Source organism: Cynocephalus volans, chromosome 5 (genome assembly GCF_027409185.1).
Source record: "Cynocephalus volans isolate mCynVol1 chromosome 5, mCynVol1.pri, whole genome shotgun sequence".
In the NCBI taxonomy this organism is placed as follows: domain Eukaryota; kingdom Metazoa; phylum Chordata; class Mammalia; order Dermoptera; family Cynocephalidae; genus Cynocephalus; species Cynocephalus volans.
In genome coordinates this window covers 108,070,794-108,087,567 of record NC_084464.1, presented here as the reverse complement: position 1 = coordinate 108,087,567, position 16,774 = coordinate 108,070,794, and the positions used below count along the sequence as shown (strand labels likewise).

General features: G+C 40.5%; 1 protein-coding gene across 1 annotated transcript in view; it reads left to right on the top strand.

The window, feature by feature from the left end:
* The window catches only part of PREP (prolyl endopeptidase), a 128,047-nt gene extending 112,724 nt beyond the window's left edge, over positions 1–15,323 (top strand). The window contains exons 11-15 of the mRNA XM_063096950.1: positions 1,561–1,697; positions 4,421–4,515; positions 7,856–7,987; positions 11,573–11,729; positions 14,582–15,323. Coding sequence (XP_062953020.1) covers positions 1,561–1,697; positions 4,421–4,515; positions 7,856–7,987; positions 11,573–11,729; positions 14,582–14,876 — 816 coding nt within the window. The 3' untranslated portion in view covers positions 14,877–15,323. The remainder of the gene's footprint in view (positions 1–1,560; positions 1,698–4,420; positions 4,516–7,855; positions 7,988–11,572; positions 11,730–14,581) is intronic.
* The last annotated feature ends 1,451 nt before the right edge of the window (positions 15,324–16,774 follow it).

Sequence of the window (16,774 nt, the reverse complement as noted above, 5' to 3'; positions counted from 1 at the left end):
AGAGGTGCACCAGTCCAGCTGGCCGGGTGAAGAGCAGGGTGCAGGAGGGGCTGGAAGGGGAGGGGTTGAGCTGGGCAGGGATTTGAGACTAGGTGGGAAGTTGGGGTAGTTGGAGGGAACACTGTTTTTGGAACAGATGATTTGGTTAAGGTAGCATCATGTTGAGATAGCTTGCTCCTTTGATGCTATTGCCTGTCTGGTTACAGTGCTCTAAATTCTTTCCGAGTCTGAGTTGAAGTCCCTGTAGTTTAGCTCATTAGTCCCAGCCAATCATTTGAAACTTGTTCCTCTGCATTTACTGGCACCCACCCTCACAGTTACACTCTATTAGTGGCTGCTAACTGGCACTGAATAACTTTAAATAAACTGTGTCCCCTCATTTACATATATCTCAATATTTCTCTCCAAAGTCAAAAGCAATGCTTTTTATACGACTATTTCTTGGCATTTGTGGCATTTATCGTGGTTCTGTAACACGGCCTCTATATCTGCATCCCTGACCACTCTCCCGTCCCCACCCCCCATTGTTTATTTCCGGACTTTGCGGCAGCTTTCTGCAACAGAACTGCTACCTCAGAACGCTTGGATATCACATGGCTCCCAGTCACACTGTGTAAAGACTGTGTCCTTGACTGCAACTTGTGAGGTCAGCAAGACGTTTCTGAGCCAGGGCACTTTCCAGGTGTCAGTTGGGATAAAGACCAGGTGTCAGCTGGTGAAGACACCATTTTTTGCCCAAAGAGAAGGGTATTTATAGCTTTTCTGTCTGGAAGAAGCTATTATCAGCTTTTTGTGGCTTATCATTTTTTCTGAGGCTTATCGCTTGAATAGTATTTAATGTTCCTTCCTTATCCTTTTTCTTTTAATCCTTTATTCAAAAAGTAATGAATATGGAAATGTTGACTGTGAACTTGCCTGAGGCTGCTCAGATTCAGGAAGGTTTTATGAGTCTCACTTATCAATACTGAAGAAAATGTTTTTGTTTAATCAGGAATAATAGGATTTCTGTGTTGTTCCTCATTAACTCTCTAAGCTATGTTTTGTTATTGCTAACATTTGTTTAATAGTTGAATATGGAAAAATAAAGATATATTGAGTGTCTTCACATTTAGAAAGGAAGTTGAATATGAGGTTTGTTTTCTAGAAAAGTTTTCCTAGATTGAGTTGCTCGGCAGGATGGCAGTATCTGACTTTTCCAGAGCTGAGAGAGATAAGGAGCCGAGAATTGAATCCTGTTCTCTTTCGTATGCCTTGTGAAGGGCTGAGAGGTGGGCATGATGGCTGCATTTGGTGGATGAAGAGCGGAAGCACCTCACTAGATAATTATGGAATAAGAATTCAAATTCAAATTTTCAGATCCATGTTCTGTTCGCTACACTGTCTCCATAAAAACAGGAAGGTACCTCACCATCAAATAGTCCTTTAGTGGTACTAGATTTTCATTGTGCTACTGTATGTCTTGAAGAGAGAATTTACTACTATTTATTTTTCCCATTTATAATCATGCAAGTATTTACTACATAATGCTAAATCTAAGTATTCTGCTTTCTTTTGCTCTAGATTTTCTACCCTAGCAAGGATGGTACAAAGATTCCAATGTTTATTGTGCATAAAAAAGGCATAAAACTGGATGGCTCTCATCCTGCTTTCTTATATGGCTACGGTGGCTTCAACATATCAATCACACCCAACTACAGGTAAGCAGGGAGAGTTCTTGGAACTTCGCATATATTTGATCTTTTCCATGGAGTGGAAAGATACCAGAGACTGGTCTACTAAGTCGTGTTTTTCTGATATACTTAACTTTATATTTCTTGCTTGTTGTTTTGGTAGAGAGGCAGGATTGTGTGTTAACTACCTGAGGAATTGCAGGATCATTACAAGCTACTCCTGTAAAAAAAAAAAAAAAGAAAGAAAGAAAGAAAGAAAAGTCCTCAGTGGAATAGGTTGCTTGAGAACTGGATGCTAAGGCTACAGCTGCCTGACTATAGAAGATTAGTATTAACTGAAGTCTTAAAGAAAGGAAGCTCTTTATGTGCAGTGTTTGTCATCTGCTACCACTTCACTACCCTCAGTAGTATCTTCAGAGGAAATGATGTTTTTAGCTATGATTATATTTTTTACCAGTACAGAGTCTTAAAATAGACTGTCTTAACTTTCAGCCATAAATATATTTTCTGTATATGCTGTGACTCCATTTAAAACTATTCTATGGTCATTGTTTCTGTGATTATTTCTCATTTAACTTATGCCTAAGAAGAAAAATCTCGTCTATACGTTTGCTATTGTTTATATAAATATCTTCTGCCAATTGTTGGCAAAGTTGATTTTAATATCCCATTCCTAATATAAAATGGAATTTGCTTTGAGCGTTTTTAATGAAAACCAGTTTTCTACTAGCAACACCAGCTTTAAGCCAACTTCTGAGTAGAGCCTCATATGAAATCTGATTCACAGATCCATCCAGGATCTTTCTTATCTAGGAAGAGATTCATGGACCGGTGTCTATAACGACAGAAATTGAGAATAGACTCAACCAACTGTCCCAAAGTTGAATGCAAGAAAACTGGTACTTTGTTTTGAGCATTCAGTATCTGTAGAAGCTCATTATTTTAGATTTAGAGAAGTATGAAATATGTTTCCTACTCTGAAGTGGTTTGTAAACCAAATTGTGGACTACATTGAACATCTAGCAAAAGAGTTTAATTTTATCCTTTTGTTAGCAAGGAGCTGATGAAGGCTTTTGTGTAAAATCATGATATAGAACGATATTTCTAGAAGATTTGTGTGGCATCAGCATATGAGCAAATTGAAGGGAAACTAGTTAGAAGAGTGTCATAATGGTTGCTGCTATTCATTCATTCTGCAATGACGGCACTGGATACCAGGCACCATTCCAGGTACCACCTGCACCCTGGCTGAGAATGGCCCACAGACGGGCTTCCCATCTCTTTCCAGAGAGCTTTGCAGGCAGTGAGATGTGCTGTCTCAGTAGTACATCCATGTCAGTGTGGTAAAACCATATGCCATATTTATTACCTGAAATTATCACTCTAAAATGTTGGTTCATTAGATTAACCTAATCTTTACAATACAAAATTAAAAAGTGTCAGTGTTTGCACTCTTTATCACTCAAAGTAGTAAAACTACAGGCTTCAAAACACAGTGATGCTTGTGTGCAGGGGCAGAGAACACATGCTCCATCACATGAACAATGAGAGAGCCTCGCACCCTGAACCCCATTCTGCTTGCCCCAAAAGGAGGGCTAGGATCAAGACAGCAGCAATTCCTCAGTGGATCTACCATAGCTAAAAACACTTGTCTTTGTTCATTTGTGCAACAGTATTCATTACACCTGCTGTGTTGGGAGTCAAGAGAGAGTCTCCAGACCATTTTTATCCTAGAAACCATGGTATAACAGTAGTTAATATAATAGGAGAGACCATCAGAGATGCATGAAAACACTGAAGAGAAGATCAAATGATTGAAAATTAGTTTGGCCAGTTGGGTGTGCTTGTGTGGTCTGTTGCATCCATTTCAGCTCTTCATACCTTTCCCCTTCATCCTCAGTATCCAGGAAATTAGCACTCAAACCATCTGGAGCCTCACGTTTGTAGAAGCCCACGGTTTACCCACTTACTGAAAAGAAGAATGATAAAATTCTCAGAAATAGTTCTCAAAGCAAAGTTAACTAACAGCAAATAGACAAATAAATGTCACTCGGCACTTTTTGGGTCACAGTGGAAAGAGGAGAAAAACAAAACCCAAATTTTTCAGAGTACTGAATGCTTTAGTCTAGAAGCTTTGTGCTATAGTTTCTTCTTTTTCTTTCTAGAAAATATTCTCCAGCCCTGAGAACTCTGTTCTTGTTTTCTAGTCTGTGTCCTTGATCTCCTCTTCTCATACTCTTTAGAACTGGGAAACATGTTTAAAATTCATGTTCAGGAAGGAGCTTTCTTTCTTTTTTCCTACTTGAACAATTTGGGGAAAGCTACCCAAAAAAGTGGTGGCAGGGGCCATTCATCAGGTACTCTAGTGAGCCCTGCACCATTCCCACCTGGGCTGGCAGCATTTTCTTTGCCAAGATAGTTGTTTAAAAGGTAGATCCGGTATGAAATGAGGGCCTCTAGTTTTTTCTCTGTTTGCATTATGAATTGTGTAGTGAAGTAGTTACCAATACAGAAAAATGACACATACTGAATGCTTATAAAAATGTATGAGCTTTGTAGTTAAACATTAATCTGAAGTTATACATTTTTCACTTTACTCAAGTAATATAAAAATATTGGGGTCCTACTCATATGACATTATGCATGGAGTGTTCTTGGAGATAATTTTTTTTTTTTTTGAGGTGGAGGGAGATAACATGGTCCTTACCAGGCAGTTAATGGGAGGCTTTCCTGTTTTTACTGTTTCTCAGTGTGTCCAGGCTTATTTTTGTGAGACACATGGGCGGTGTCCTTGCGGTGGCCAACATTAGAGGAGGTGGCGAATACGGAGAGACGTGGCATAAAGGTGAGGCATTTTCTCTGAAGAATTCTGAGTCTTACAGAGTTGAAGCTAAAGTTGTGCTAATCCTTCCTGTTTGAATGACCTGAGGGGTCAGGAGCAGAGAAGCATTTTGGCTAGACAAATGAAAAATTAGTATATTTTCAAATGCATTGTAGACACCACTCCCCCTTTGAAAATAACTCTTCATGTTTCATTTTCCTTTGTAGTCTATTTATTATAATAAAGTCCGTATTTTTCAGGAGCATTCAAAATTATTTTCTTTGTTGTTTTTTTTTTTTAACAAGGTATGGGGTGCATTTTTAATGATCTCTGTCACAAGTGAGTCTTGGGGAGCTTTTTGGTATTTGTTCTGTCTCCTGTTAACCTTGTTTTTACAGGTTAGCATTATTTGGCTATCCCGAAACAGACTTTTTTTGGAGCTCATTTTCTCTTAAGAGAAAAGAGCAATCTTAGAGCTTTCCTCTTCCCAGCGTGGGCTTCCTCTTGCTTGTTTTCTCTGATCTTCCCAACATTGCTGAAAAATCGCAGCCTGCTAGCACTGCTGCTGTGACTGTGGTGTGAAGGTTTTACACACAAGAACACAGTCATTTTTCTTCTCTGGCTTTAATCAGTCTCCATTCTCTGGCCTCCTGAAGCATGTATTCTAGTTGATTGAATAGTGCGTAACAGCATACCCCAGCTGGTCAGTTTGTTTAAATGATCATCTTTGTTTTAAAGCCCTGTCTCTTCTACTTCTTCATATGTGGAACACCACCCCTCCCCTACCCCAGCTTTTGTGTGTCTGGAGTTGACCTCAGACTAACCATCAGTCTGAAGAGGATGTTTGCTCCTCACTTGCCTGTGTCCTTGGAGAGGGGGATGTGGGAAAGCTCTTTCACTTCCACCAGCTCCATGCTTCCCACTCCAGTCGTCGGCCATCATTTCTAACAAGGCCTGCCAGGACGAAGTTTGTTGGCAGCACCAGGCAAGAGGGGTCTCCTCCACAGTAGGAGCATCAGAGACCACCCTGCAGATGCGTACCCGCACTTGTTCTTCTCCACCCTTCAAATCTGAGGCCTAAGGCTCTGGTTTTCTGTATTAAATCAAATCAGTGAAGATGAGGGTAAACCTGTACAAAGATTTGCATAAGTACACGTTAAGTATCAAGAAGAGGGAAGGGCCCAGGCCTGACCCCTGGGCATCCAGCATGCACCCCAGGGCTGGCGTCAGGCACCCAACTACTGAAGCACCTTAACAAGGAGGGGGTGTTCCCAGTTAGCACACAGGTGCCTGACCTGCCCACTGTCATGGGGTCAGCTGCTGCCAGGTGTATCCCCAGAGACTATCAATTGTCATTGTATCTGAAACTGCACAGAACTCGTTGTACACTTTTGGCCTGCTATTGGAGTTTAATTGCACTAAAATCATACTGTGAAACCATGATATTTAAAGGAGAATGTATTAGCCCTTTTCTGTTGCTTACATCAAAATACCTGGAACTGGGTGATTTTTAGGAAAACAAAATTTATTGCTTACTGTTTCAGAGGCTAGGAAGTCCAAAGTCCAAGGAACACATCTGGTAAGGGTCTTCTTTGGTGGTGACTTTATAGCAATGCAGGGGTCTCACATGGCAGAACATGGTGGAGCAGACAGGGAGATAGTTCCTCATGCACTGTCCTTTTAAAGCCCTCAGAACCACACCCACACCCACTATTCCAAAAATGGGTCACTCCACTCGCGAGGGTGCAGTCCTAACAATCCAATCACCTCTCCAAGGTCCCACCTTTCAATTACCTTAATAGCATTTCCTCCCTCAACAGTTACTGTGGGAATTAAGCTAATATGTGAAGTTTGGGGGACACAATTCAATCAATCCACAGCAGGGAATAAACGACAAAATTTCTGTATACCATACATTTGATTTACATCCCAAATTCAAATTCTTATTTAAATGGTATGTGGTTTATTCACTCAAACACACACCCCACGCACTGATCCCTGATCTTGTGTTCCTGTCCTAAAAGAACTGGATTCTTCTCCCTAAGACCTCTCTGGTCATCAGGTACCCACTATGCTCTGAGGGGAAAGAGTGCATTTGGTCCTGGTCAGCTCTCTTTTCCTCGTATTCTACTAATTAGAACGAACTTATTGTCCAAAGCCTTGAGAGTAGACAGGTTGGAGTTCAACTAAAGCTAAAAGTAGACTGTGTTTAGACTGATTCATAAGCTTTCTCAAAATTTAGTCAGTGAAAGAACCAGAAATGGACCTTTTCCAGTTATAGCCTAGTATACAGAACATTGCTAAATCTAAATTCCATTGTTAATCAAGTTTAAAGTTTAATGCTCTTTTAAAAATAGTCATATACCCGAAATGATATTATTCCTGGAAACTAAGTAATCTTAGCTGTTCTAATCCACTGATAATTTCTTATTAAAATCTTAATAACATTTGTTTCAATATGAAAAAAATTCTTCAGTAGCACAGCTTCATCTTTAATTGAATTTCTGCATAAGTGGTTAATCTCAAATATCTAATTAGAGCTGTGTCAGCTTTTTGTTCATTTCAGAGGCAGTTATTGGACATGCCTTTGACTTTTGGCCTTTACTTTTAGATATCCCAAGACCCTGTAAATGTTTCTCCCTTAAGTAGTTTCTTTGTTTGTTTTAATACATTGGGATGACTTACAGTAGATTAAACCCAGATTCCCTGGGGAGACGTGTGAGGTGAGCTCTTTGATTCGAGGATGCAGAACCTTGTGCTGTCGTCCTGCTGCAGCACTGCCTCACCACCCAGTTCTGACTTATTCTGTGCATGAGTAACCAGGGGCAAGACTGGAGAATTTATTTCTCTTCATCACTTACCCATTTCAATCTCCTGCAAAGAGGAGGGGTTAGGGTGCACCTCTGCAGAGCATTTCCACCTTCATGGGGAAGGCACCAGCTCTGCCGCCGTTGCTAGGGGGACACCGCTGGGAGGTCTTGTTTCATTTTTAAGTTCAGCTTCTCCAAAATGGAGATGGATTCTTTTTGATTACGTGCTTTCACACTTTCATTCTCATGCTTCTCTCATCAAACACATTATCTGTTCCCTTTGGGGCATTTGCCTTTTAAGTTCTAGGGGTTTTCAGAAAAATACAAATCTACCATATGGATTAGCAATGGTTGTATTGATGATAGATTTCCACAGTACACAACAAAATTCAAATTGAGGCATTTCTTTAAATGTTAACCCATTGTGTTTAAGTTGTTTAAGATAATCAGTAGTTGGAACTATGCCCTGTCATCATTTGAATTCCTTCTAAGTTAAGCTTATTTTTTATGTTTTGTTTTGTTAATTAACTCTCTTTCACTTTGGCACATTATAGGTGGTATCTTGGCCAACAAACAGAACTGCTTTGATGACTTTTTGTGTGCTGCTGAATATCTGATCAAGGAAGGTTACACATCTCCCAAGAGACTGACTATTAACGGAGGTTCAAATGGAGGCCTCTTAGTGGGTGAGAACTGGATTTTATTCATTATACTTACTGGTTAACCCTCTTGGGGTTTTCAGATAGACTGTAGGCAGCTCTCGCTTACTTTGGCTCATGGGTAGGAGCAGAGGCACAAAGAAAGCAAAACCAGCTTGTTTTTGGGCATCTGATAAACAAAATATAAAGAGACAACTGAACCCACATCATACTGATTTACTCATGATAGAATGAAAAGCCATCCCAGCCCTGCCCTAAGCTCTTCTCCCCACCACACTCAGGGCTGGACTGCAATCCCCCCACACACACGGGATCCATGGGTTTCTAGGGTTTAGCTAGCATAGCACTGAGCCTGAAACTCCTCTGATTGTGTCACTCACAACTCCTAAGATGTGATTATCACTAAACGTTTTTTAAATACCTGTGCTATGTGATGCTAAATGCCATGGGTGCAGAGAGAGAGGTCATGAAGGAAATGAGGTGCACACAAAGATGGACCCCTACTTTAATAGTAATAAAATAGTTAACAGTAGAAGTTCACACACACCTGCTGAGCACCTGTGTTCCAGGCCCAGTGCTGAGCTACTGATGTGCACGTAGCCTTGTGAGATGGGGATTACTGTCATCCCTGTTTGACAGAGGAGGACACTGGGCCCTGGGAGGTTGCGTAGCTTGTCCAGTGTCATACACCTGGTGGATGCTGATGCCTGGCTATGGTATTATAGTAGACAGGAGGGGAGGCAAAGTCAGAAAAACAGACCAGTTAGGAGACTTCTGTCCTGGCGAGAGACAGTAGGCTGTGATTTTGGATTCTACTCTTCTGTGTGGTACTGTCTCTAAGTAGCTTATCCTCATTTTGGGTAGCTAATGAAATTTTACTTTGTTTTTTCCTCTCCCAATAGCACTTAACATTGTGATGAACTTTGTGGTGGGCCTGACCTTTGCTTGCTGGGTCCTACATTCAGTGTCATTAGGATATGAGGGGCCATTGTACATGTGTAAAATAGCACATATAGACTCAACTTAAAAAACACTTGTGACAGTTTTCAGGTTTTCCATCCATTATTTTGGGTGGGGGGAGATCATGTTACTGGACAGCAGTTCTAGGTTCTTGGTCAAACCATGAAGAAAAATCTTTCACAGGACCAAGAGGGGTCTGCATCATGGCGAGCACCCCTATAACAAAAGGAAGGGAAGAGGGTCAGACAGTAGAAACATTCAAACAATAGAGCTTTATTTTAAAGCAAAAGTACACACAGGACAGTGCATAGGCATCTTCACGAGGGAGGAACAGACAGTGGATTCTTAAGGGGAGGGTTTATTTGTTGTTCTGAGATGGAGGTGTTTTCTGTCCTAACTAAGGGGAGGAATATTCGGTTGTGGGGGAGGATCTAGGGTATTTAAGGCCTAACAGGCTGATACAAGGTTGTATCAGCTTCCTGTAGTGTATCCCTGAGTTTCTGAAATTTTTGGTCAAGTGCATTGGGGTCACTTTTCCGTAACTTTGCCCTTCTTGATCTAGTCTACACTTTTGTTCTTCCTAGTGTGCAAGCACTGCAGTTTTTGTGGTTTTAAGTTTCTGTTCAAAAATCACAAAGTTCAGGTGTAGCATGCTGATTGGTAGGTTGGTTAAGCTGTCATCATCTCATTCTGGGTTCATTAACTGCAAAACAAGGAAGTAGCTAATGCTGATCCAGCCTGAATATTCATGAGCAGCCTCCCAGGGGAGTGTCCCTATTCTGTCCTGCCTCAGTCGGGAAGCAGCATGTTCGTTCATTTGTCCTTGCCTTTGAAATATGCTGAGCTGTGTCAAAACCTGAATTCCAGTTCTTACTCTTTACCCCCAGAAGAATTTAGTCTTAAAAAAAAACATTTTCTCATGGAGGTAAAATACAGATGTCCAAAATAATTTGTTTAAATTTAGAAAGGGTATTGATAAAATTCTTAAATATCAAATAATAACAAACTTGATCCATTCATTCAACAAATATTTATTGAACACCAAAAAGTGCTGGGCGTTTTTCCAGATACCGGACATATGTCAGCAAACAAAACAGACAACACCTCCACCTTCACGGAGCTTTTATTCTAGTTGGAGGGGGCAGACAATAAACCAAGGCCCTGAGGCCAGCATGGGCTTGGGGTATTCAAGTAAGAGGGGTATTCAAGTAAGAGGAGGCCACGTGCATGAGCGAGGGACAGTAGTGTCAGGAGAGGGGGAGTTGGGAGTGGGGCTGACCCAGGTAGGACCTCACAGAAGTCTAGAGGACTTGCTTTAGTCTATGAAATGAAATGCCTTTGGGGAGCTTTGAGCAGAGAAGTGTCATAATTTGACTTATCTCTTAGCAGGATTGTGCTGGCTATGGTATTATAGTAGACAGGAGGGAAGGCAAGGGCAGAAAAACAGACCAGTTAGGAGACTTCCAGCAAGAGACAGTAGTGCCTTGGACCTGGGATGCGGCAGTGGAAGAAGTGAGAAGCGGTCAGATTCTGGGTGTATTTTGAATTTGACCAGCTGTGTTTGCATACACATTATACTTGTATATGAGGTAAAAGAGAAAGAAGAACTAAGGGTGAATCCAAGATTTAATGGGAAAGGACATTGAAAATACCATTTGATTTCAATAATGAGAGAATTGTGTTATTTACTGGTTCACACAGTAACTCTATTATATTTTTGGAGTTTTATATTCAGGAATTGGTGTATGCCTGTTGATAAACTGGGTCCCTTAAAACCCACAGAGATGGAGTCCCCTCATCAAGATGCTGGGATGCTTACTTTAGAAGAACAGATTCCAAATTCCTACCCTTCCAACCCCTGAGTGAGAGAATCAGGGTCTCCAAGGGTAGAGCTCAGGATTCAATATTATTAATAGACACTGAAATCAGAACTGGGGGAGGGAATAATGGTTTTTTTGCCAGAGGTGGTAAAAGGCCAGATCCCTTGACTAACTCCTGCTCATGCCAGCGTTAATGCCACCTCCTCCCAGAGCTCCCCAGCTACTTCACACAGGGTTAGGTGCCTCTAACCCAACTTCCCTAGCACCAGAACTTTCTCAGCAGTAGCGACTGCCACGCTGTATTATAATTGCTGGTTCACTTCTTTATCTTTCCCATTATCCCTGACACATCCCCAGGCCTCATGCCAGGCACATGGCAAATGTTCAATAAATATTTGTTGTATAACCAAAACAAAAGAAAAAGGATTTAAGTATACAAAAAAAAATTTGAAAAACAGGACGAGAAAATGTGCCAATATTGGTTAGAGCCCTGAGCTGTGTTTCAGATGCTTTTCTGCCTTGGGATGGGAGGAGGGGACAAAGGTTTTTCAGGAAGTCCTCAAGCTTTCCAAGTAACTCTCCCCCGTTGAGATTCATTTTGAGGAGTAAAGCTCTATTACTGATGAGATAATTCCTACCCCTCCAACATATGGGGAGGGTGGGGTGGGGGGAGATTTTGGACAATGGGGCAAGGGATTTCTGGTGGTTCTTCCTGTGCTCTAAGGATAAAGGCATCCAGCGTTCATGAAAGCATTTAAGTGTTGCTTTGTTTTTGTTTATTTAGATGTTTGATGATAGACCACCTCCCTTTTCTTTCCATCTTGATTTTTAGCTGCTTGTGCAAATCAGCGTCCTGATCTCTTTGGTTGTGTTATTGCCCAAGTTGGAGTAATGGATATGCTGAAGTTCCATAAATACACCATCGGTCATGCCTGGACCACCGATTATGGGTGTTCAGACAGCAAACAACACTTTGAATGGCTTGTCAAGTAAGGTTTTAACTCATTTTGACATGTATGTGTTGTTAATGATTTGATATCATAAAATTGAAGTTGGATGCTTTCTCTCCTTAGTGTCTTGGATTTGTGTATAATTTACTGCAGAAGTAGAAGAGATGGGAATACCAGGCTTCTTTGTTTTAATCTGGCCTTTAACAAAAATAACAAACTATAAAGATGTGGTAGGTAGAATTCTAAAGATGAAAAAATTCTGTCCCTGGTTATTCAGTCAAACATTAAGTTAGGTACTGCTGTGAAGGGACTTTGCAAATGAAATTAAGGCTATTAATCAGCTGACCTTAAAATGAGGAGATTATTCTGGATTATCCAAGTGTTCCCAATCTAGTCACATAAACCCTTAAAGACAAAGCACATTTTCTCTAGCTAGAGTCAAGGATGCAGCAGCAAAGGTCAAAGAAACTGGAAGCATGAGAAGAACTTGACCTGCCATTGTAGGCTTTGGAGCTGAATGAAGGGACCTCCAGAACTGGAGAACAACCCCCAACCAACAGCCAAAGGGACCCCAGTCCTACAGCCCCGTGAAACAGCTAACAACCAGAATCTGGAAGTAGATTTTTTTCCCCCAGTAATAGCCCAGCCAGTCAACTCTTGATTTTGTCCTTGAGAGACCCAGAACAGGGGAACCACTGAGCCAACCCAGACTGCTGACTTACAGAACCGGGAGATAATAAGCGTGTAGTTTTAAGCTACTAAACTGGTGGTAATTTGTACTGTAGCAATCAAAAACTAATACAAAAATGTATGATTATACCTTATATTAATATATGTGGGATTTCCTTTTTTAAATCAAGAAACAAGGAAAAAAATATGCAATTGTATAATTAAACTTATTTTGTGTTCTCAGTATAACCACATATATCTGAAACTATATAAGTTGTTTTACTGAAATATTGCGCAGCTTCCCTCATTCCTCAACCACTTTGGCGACAATAATGAATAAAGGGCAGACATTTAATTCTCTCTTTGGCTCTTCATTCTCTTTACTTCCCACATGTAAAAGTTTTTGGATTCTTTATCAGCAGGATTTAGGAATGGCCCTCAGACTGTCACAAGAAGTCTATTTCCCCTGTCTCAGTGAACTATAAATTTTGATAAAAATAACTTTAATTTCTCAGGTCAAGTTTTTTCTTTTATTTGCTTTTTATGGCTAGCTCCCCACTTAGAAATCAGTTTAAACTACTGAATTTTTTTAATTGAATACTTGCGAACTATTAAAGTACTGTTCTCTACATGTAAAAAAAAGTTGACTCTGATTCTGAATGCTCTTACTTTTGGTGCACAAATAGCCTCATTGACGTGTAAAAGCTATATATCTGAAGAAAGTATAGTTCAAGTTAACTTAGGAAAAATATGCACTTAGGAGAATAAGTCTCATTTAAACTCATTTGAAAATACTGAGTTAATTGTATGTTGAAGGCAACAAAATATTAGATGAAGCCTAATATTTCCAAAATATTAGATTTAGTTTTCACATCTTGCCCTCACGGAGCTGTATTTCCCTTTTACCTGCTGCTAGTAAATGATATGGAGCTCAGCCCTGCACATTAGCTGGAAAGAGCCTTACAGGGAGCTCCTCAGGCCCAGGAGCCGTGAAGTATGGCCCACAGGGCACCACTCAGAATATTAACAGGTGTTTCCCCCCTCCAAAAAGAGCTAGATTTCCAAGTTTGGGCATGGCTGGTATACATAAAGCCTAACAGACTTGTTTTTCCTACAGAACTTCTCAGAATCATTAATATATAAATGTTGCATGTGAATCTCCACGGGGGAATATTATTAATAGGCAGAATTTTTCCAACTTGTTTCCCCATAGAACTAACCGATAATGGAGAAGACTAGCTTTGGTCAAAAAACACTGTGAAATGAGATCAGACACAGATCTATTGCCATCCCCCATCGTCTCTGTTGGGAAACCAAGCCTCAGAATGTTTTAGCCTTGACTTGGTTAACTGAGCAGAATTTTTACTGTTTTCACCATTTACCCTTCAAAATAAAACTCTGCTGAAACAGTTGATTATGTTCATAAATATCAAACACTTTGAAAAACATGACATTTATATTGGGTAAAATGTAAAGAAAAAATATCTAGATATTTCTCTCACTTAACTATTATCAGTCACTGTTTAATTCAATGGTACCTTTATTCTTAAAGCCCTTTTTGTTAACTTACCCTGGAAACTTACCTTGTACCTCAGAAGGTGCCTCCTCCACTAGCTTTCTCCCTATTGGCAAAAGGCAGTTTCTTTCTGCTGGACTATGAGAGGTTCCTCAGTCTACAAACAGGAAACTAGGCATGGAGAACACAACGCTCTCCTAAGATTGCAAAGCTGAGCCTGGAAAAAGGCTTTATAGATAGTAAAGGAAGAGAAAGCTGCTATACACTGTGGGTTTCAAGTTCTTCAGTAAAAGAGAGGCTTGCACATATTATATCCATACTCAGTGGTTTAAAAAGACAATCATTAGTCCACTATGCAGCAGTGAAAAAATCTGCAGAATATGAAAATATTCAGTAAGTGTGCATATGGTGTGGGTTACTTCAACAGCCTTGTGACTTTCTTTCTTATACAGTCTTCCAAAGTTGGAGCCAGATAAATGATACAGCGCCCCAGTTTCCAGTAGCCCTTGCCAGTCATGGTGCACGTGACAATGCAAGCATTGTCTTTGGTGATCACTCATGTACTAGTTAGCTGCAGACCTCATTGCTAGTGAAGTTAGGCTGGTAAACTACAGGGGTCCCTGGGCCACACCCATCCTCCTCAGTGATCCTGCTGAGCAACTCTGCTTTTGACATCTAGCCTCACGACAGTACCTTTGCCTTTCAGGTACTCTCCTCTGCATAACGTGAAGTTACCGGAGGCAGACGACGTGCAGTACCCTTCCATGCTTCTCCTCACTGCCGACCACGATGACCGCGTGGTCCCACTTCACTCCCTGAAGTTCATTGCCACCCTTCAGCACATCGTGGGCCGCAGCCGGAAGCAGAGCAACCCCCTGCTTATCCACGTGGACACCAAGGCAGGCCATGGGGCAGGGAAGCCCACAGCCAAAGTGATAGAAGAGGTGTCAGACATGTTTGCATTCATAGCGCGGTGCCTGAACATTGACTGGATTCCATAAGTGGAATGTCCTGCTCCATCCTGACAGCCACAGAAAACCTCAAGGGCTTTCACACCGTTCAAACCAAGAAACCACTGGGCATAATGCTTCCCCACATGAACACTGTTCCTGCACTCACAGACTACAGTTGAACAGAACTACTGTGGGAATTTTATCTTTTTTAGGCTTCTCCTTTTTAGCAAGCCCTTGGCGTTTCTTTTTCCACCCTGTCCAGGCACATGTTTTAAAAAAAAAAAAAAAGGCATGTTTGGATAAATAGCTAAATGGCCGCAAACATGTTGTGAATATTAGATTGCTGAATTAAGGGTCGTAGTCTAGCATACTTCATATATAACACCTCAGTGACATTTGCTTCTATAACCATAACCTATATCTCTTTAAATAAATGTGGGAACTGTTCTCATGAAAAAGACTTCTTTGCAAAATAATAAATATTTAAGAATGGGAGGCTTTATTTCTGGTTCCTTTGTGTTGAGGGGCAACTCCAGAGGTACAGTTTTCTATGGGAATAAAGCATTTCACCTTTCTGCAACAAGTTAGTTTCCAAACAATTAAGTCATAGAATGTTAGTACTGAAAAGAAGTTGAGTTCATCTATTCCAGCTCCCTTTTTGTGGGTTATGTTAGAGGTGGCTTACTATCTTAAACATTAATCGCTCAGTCAGGTGATAATCTGCTCTGAGGCTCTTTTGGTTTGGATGTCTCCTTTTAAAAATCTGGACCATAAAATTGAAATTACTCACCTATTTGTGTATTAATTTGGTTGAAACTGTTTCTGGAAATCAGAGTACCTTGGATATGAAAGTTAGAGACCACATGAGTAAATGTAAATGGATAAATGAGTAAATGATAAATGTATCCAAACAGATGCATTTATACAAGCTTATCTTACAATCAGAAATTTCAGTATTTCCCAAGCTGTTTCTCCCCCATAGACCATTTCCTGGAAATAGAAATCATCATACTTTCAACAAAAAAAATAGTTTTTATTTGCTCCACTCCCCCCTCCCAAGAATTTTTAAGAGGAAGATATACCATTCCTCAAACTTTTGTCCGTAAAAGTTTCTTTCAAGGCATATGTTTTAACATCTCATGAAACAGTGTTCCTTTGGGTATCAGTTTGGGAAATGCCGATCTAATTTATAAGAAAAAAACAGCCTTTTGTCTTTATCAGATATAATGAAAATAATTACCCTCTATTTTATATGAAGTATCTTAACCTTATATAAAATAGCTTAAAATGTTACTTCATTATTCCAATAAGTTGTACTTTTCCATGTCCTATTTTAAATTGTATATGTATATGCTTTTCCTTAAGAGCCCACTCTCTTTCTCTACTTTTCAAGGTGTGGTCAAATATTAGGCACATGGTTTTCTATCAAGCATATCACTAGATACCAGGCACAACTGAAGGGTGGCTGCGTGGCTTGGTATTTTTAGGATCATGTTTTCTACTGCTGTTTGTGTGAATAAGTACTATACATAACGCAGCTGTCATTGGACATGTGATTCACTGAAACCCCTCCAGAGAAAAAGTGTGCTGCTAGCTAGTGGTGCATTCTGAGACTCTGACATCACCCCCATCTATGTGGAGAGACGCTAACTAAGTGCAGTATAACTGCTGACCAGCATAGCAGAAACAACACTAAAGTACACTCGCACAGTTAAGCCAAAGGCAGCCTCTTTCCTTAACTTGCACAATTAAGTCACAGCAGCCAAAGGCAGCTGGGTCATTTGAGGAGCAGATAGCTGAGTTGTGCCCACTTGGTCTGGAGCATTTTCTAGGTTGCACAGAATCCAGCCAGTTTTTCCCAGTGAGCTTCAGGAGAAGTCAGTGAGGCCTGGGCTCAAATCTCACCTCTGTCATTTAATAACTGGTGATGATGAGGAATAAACCAA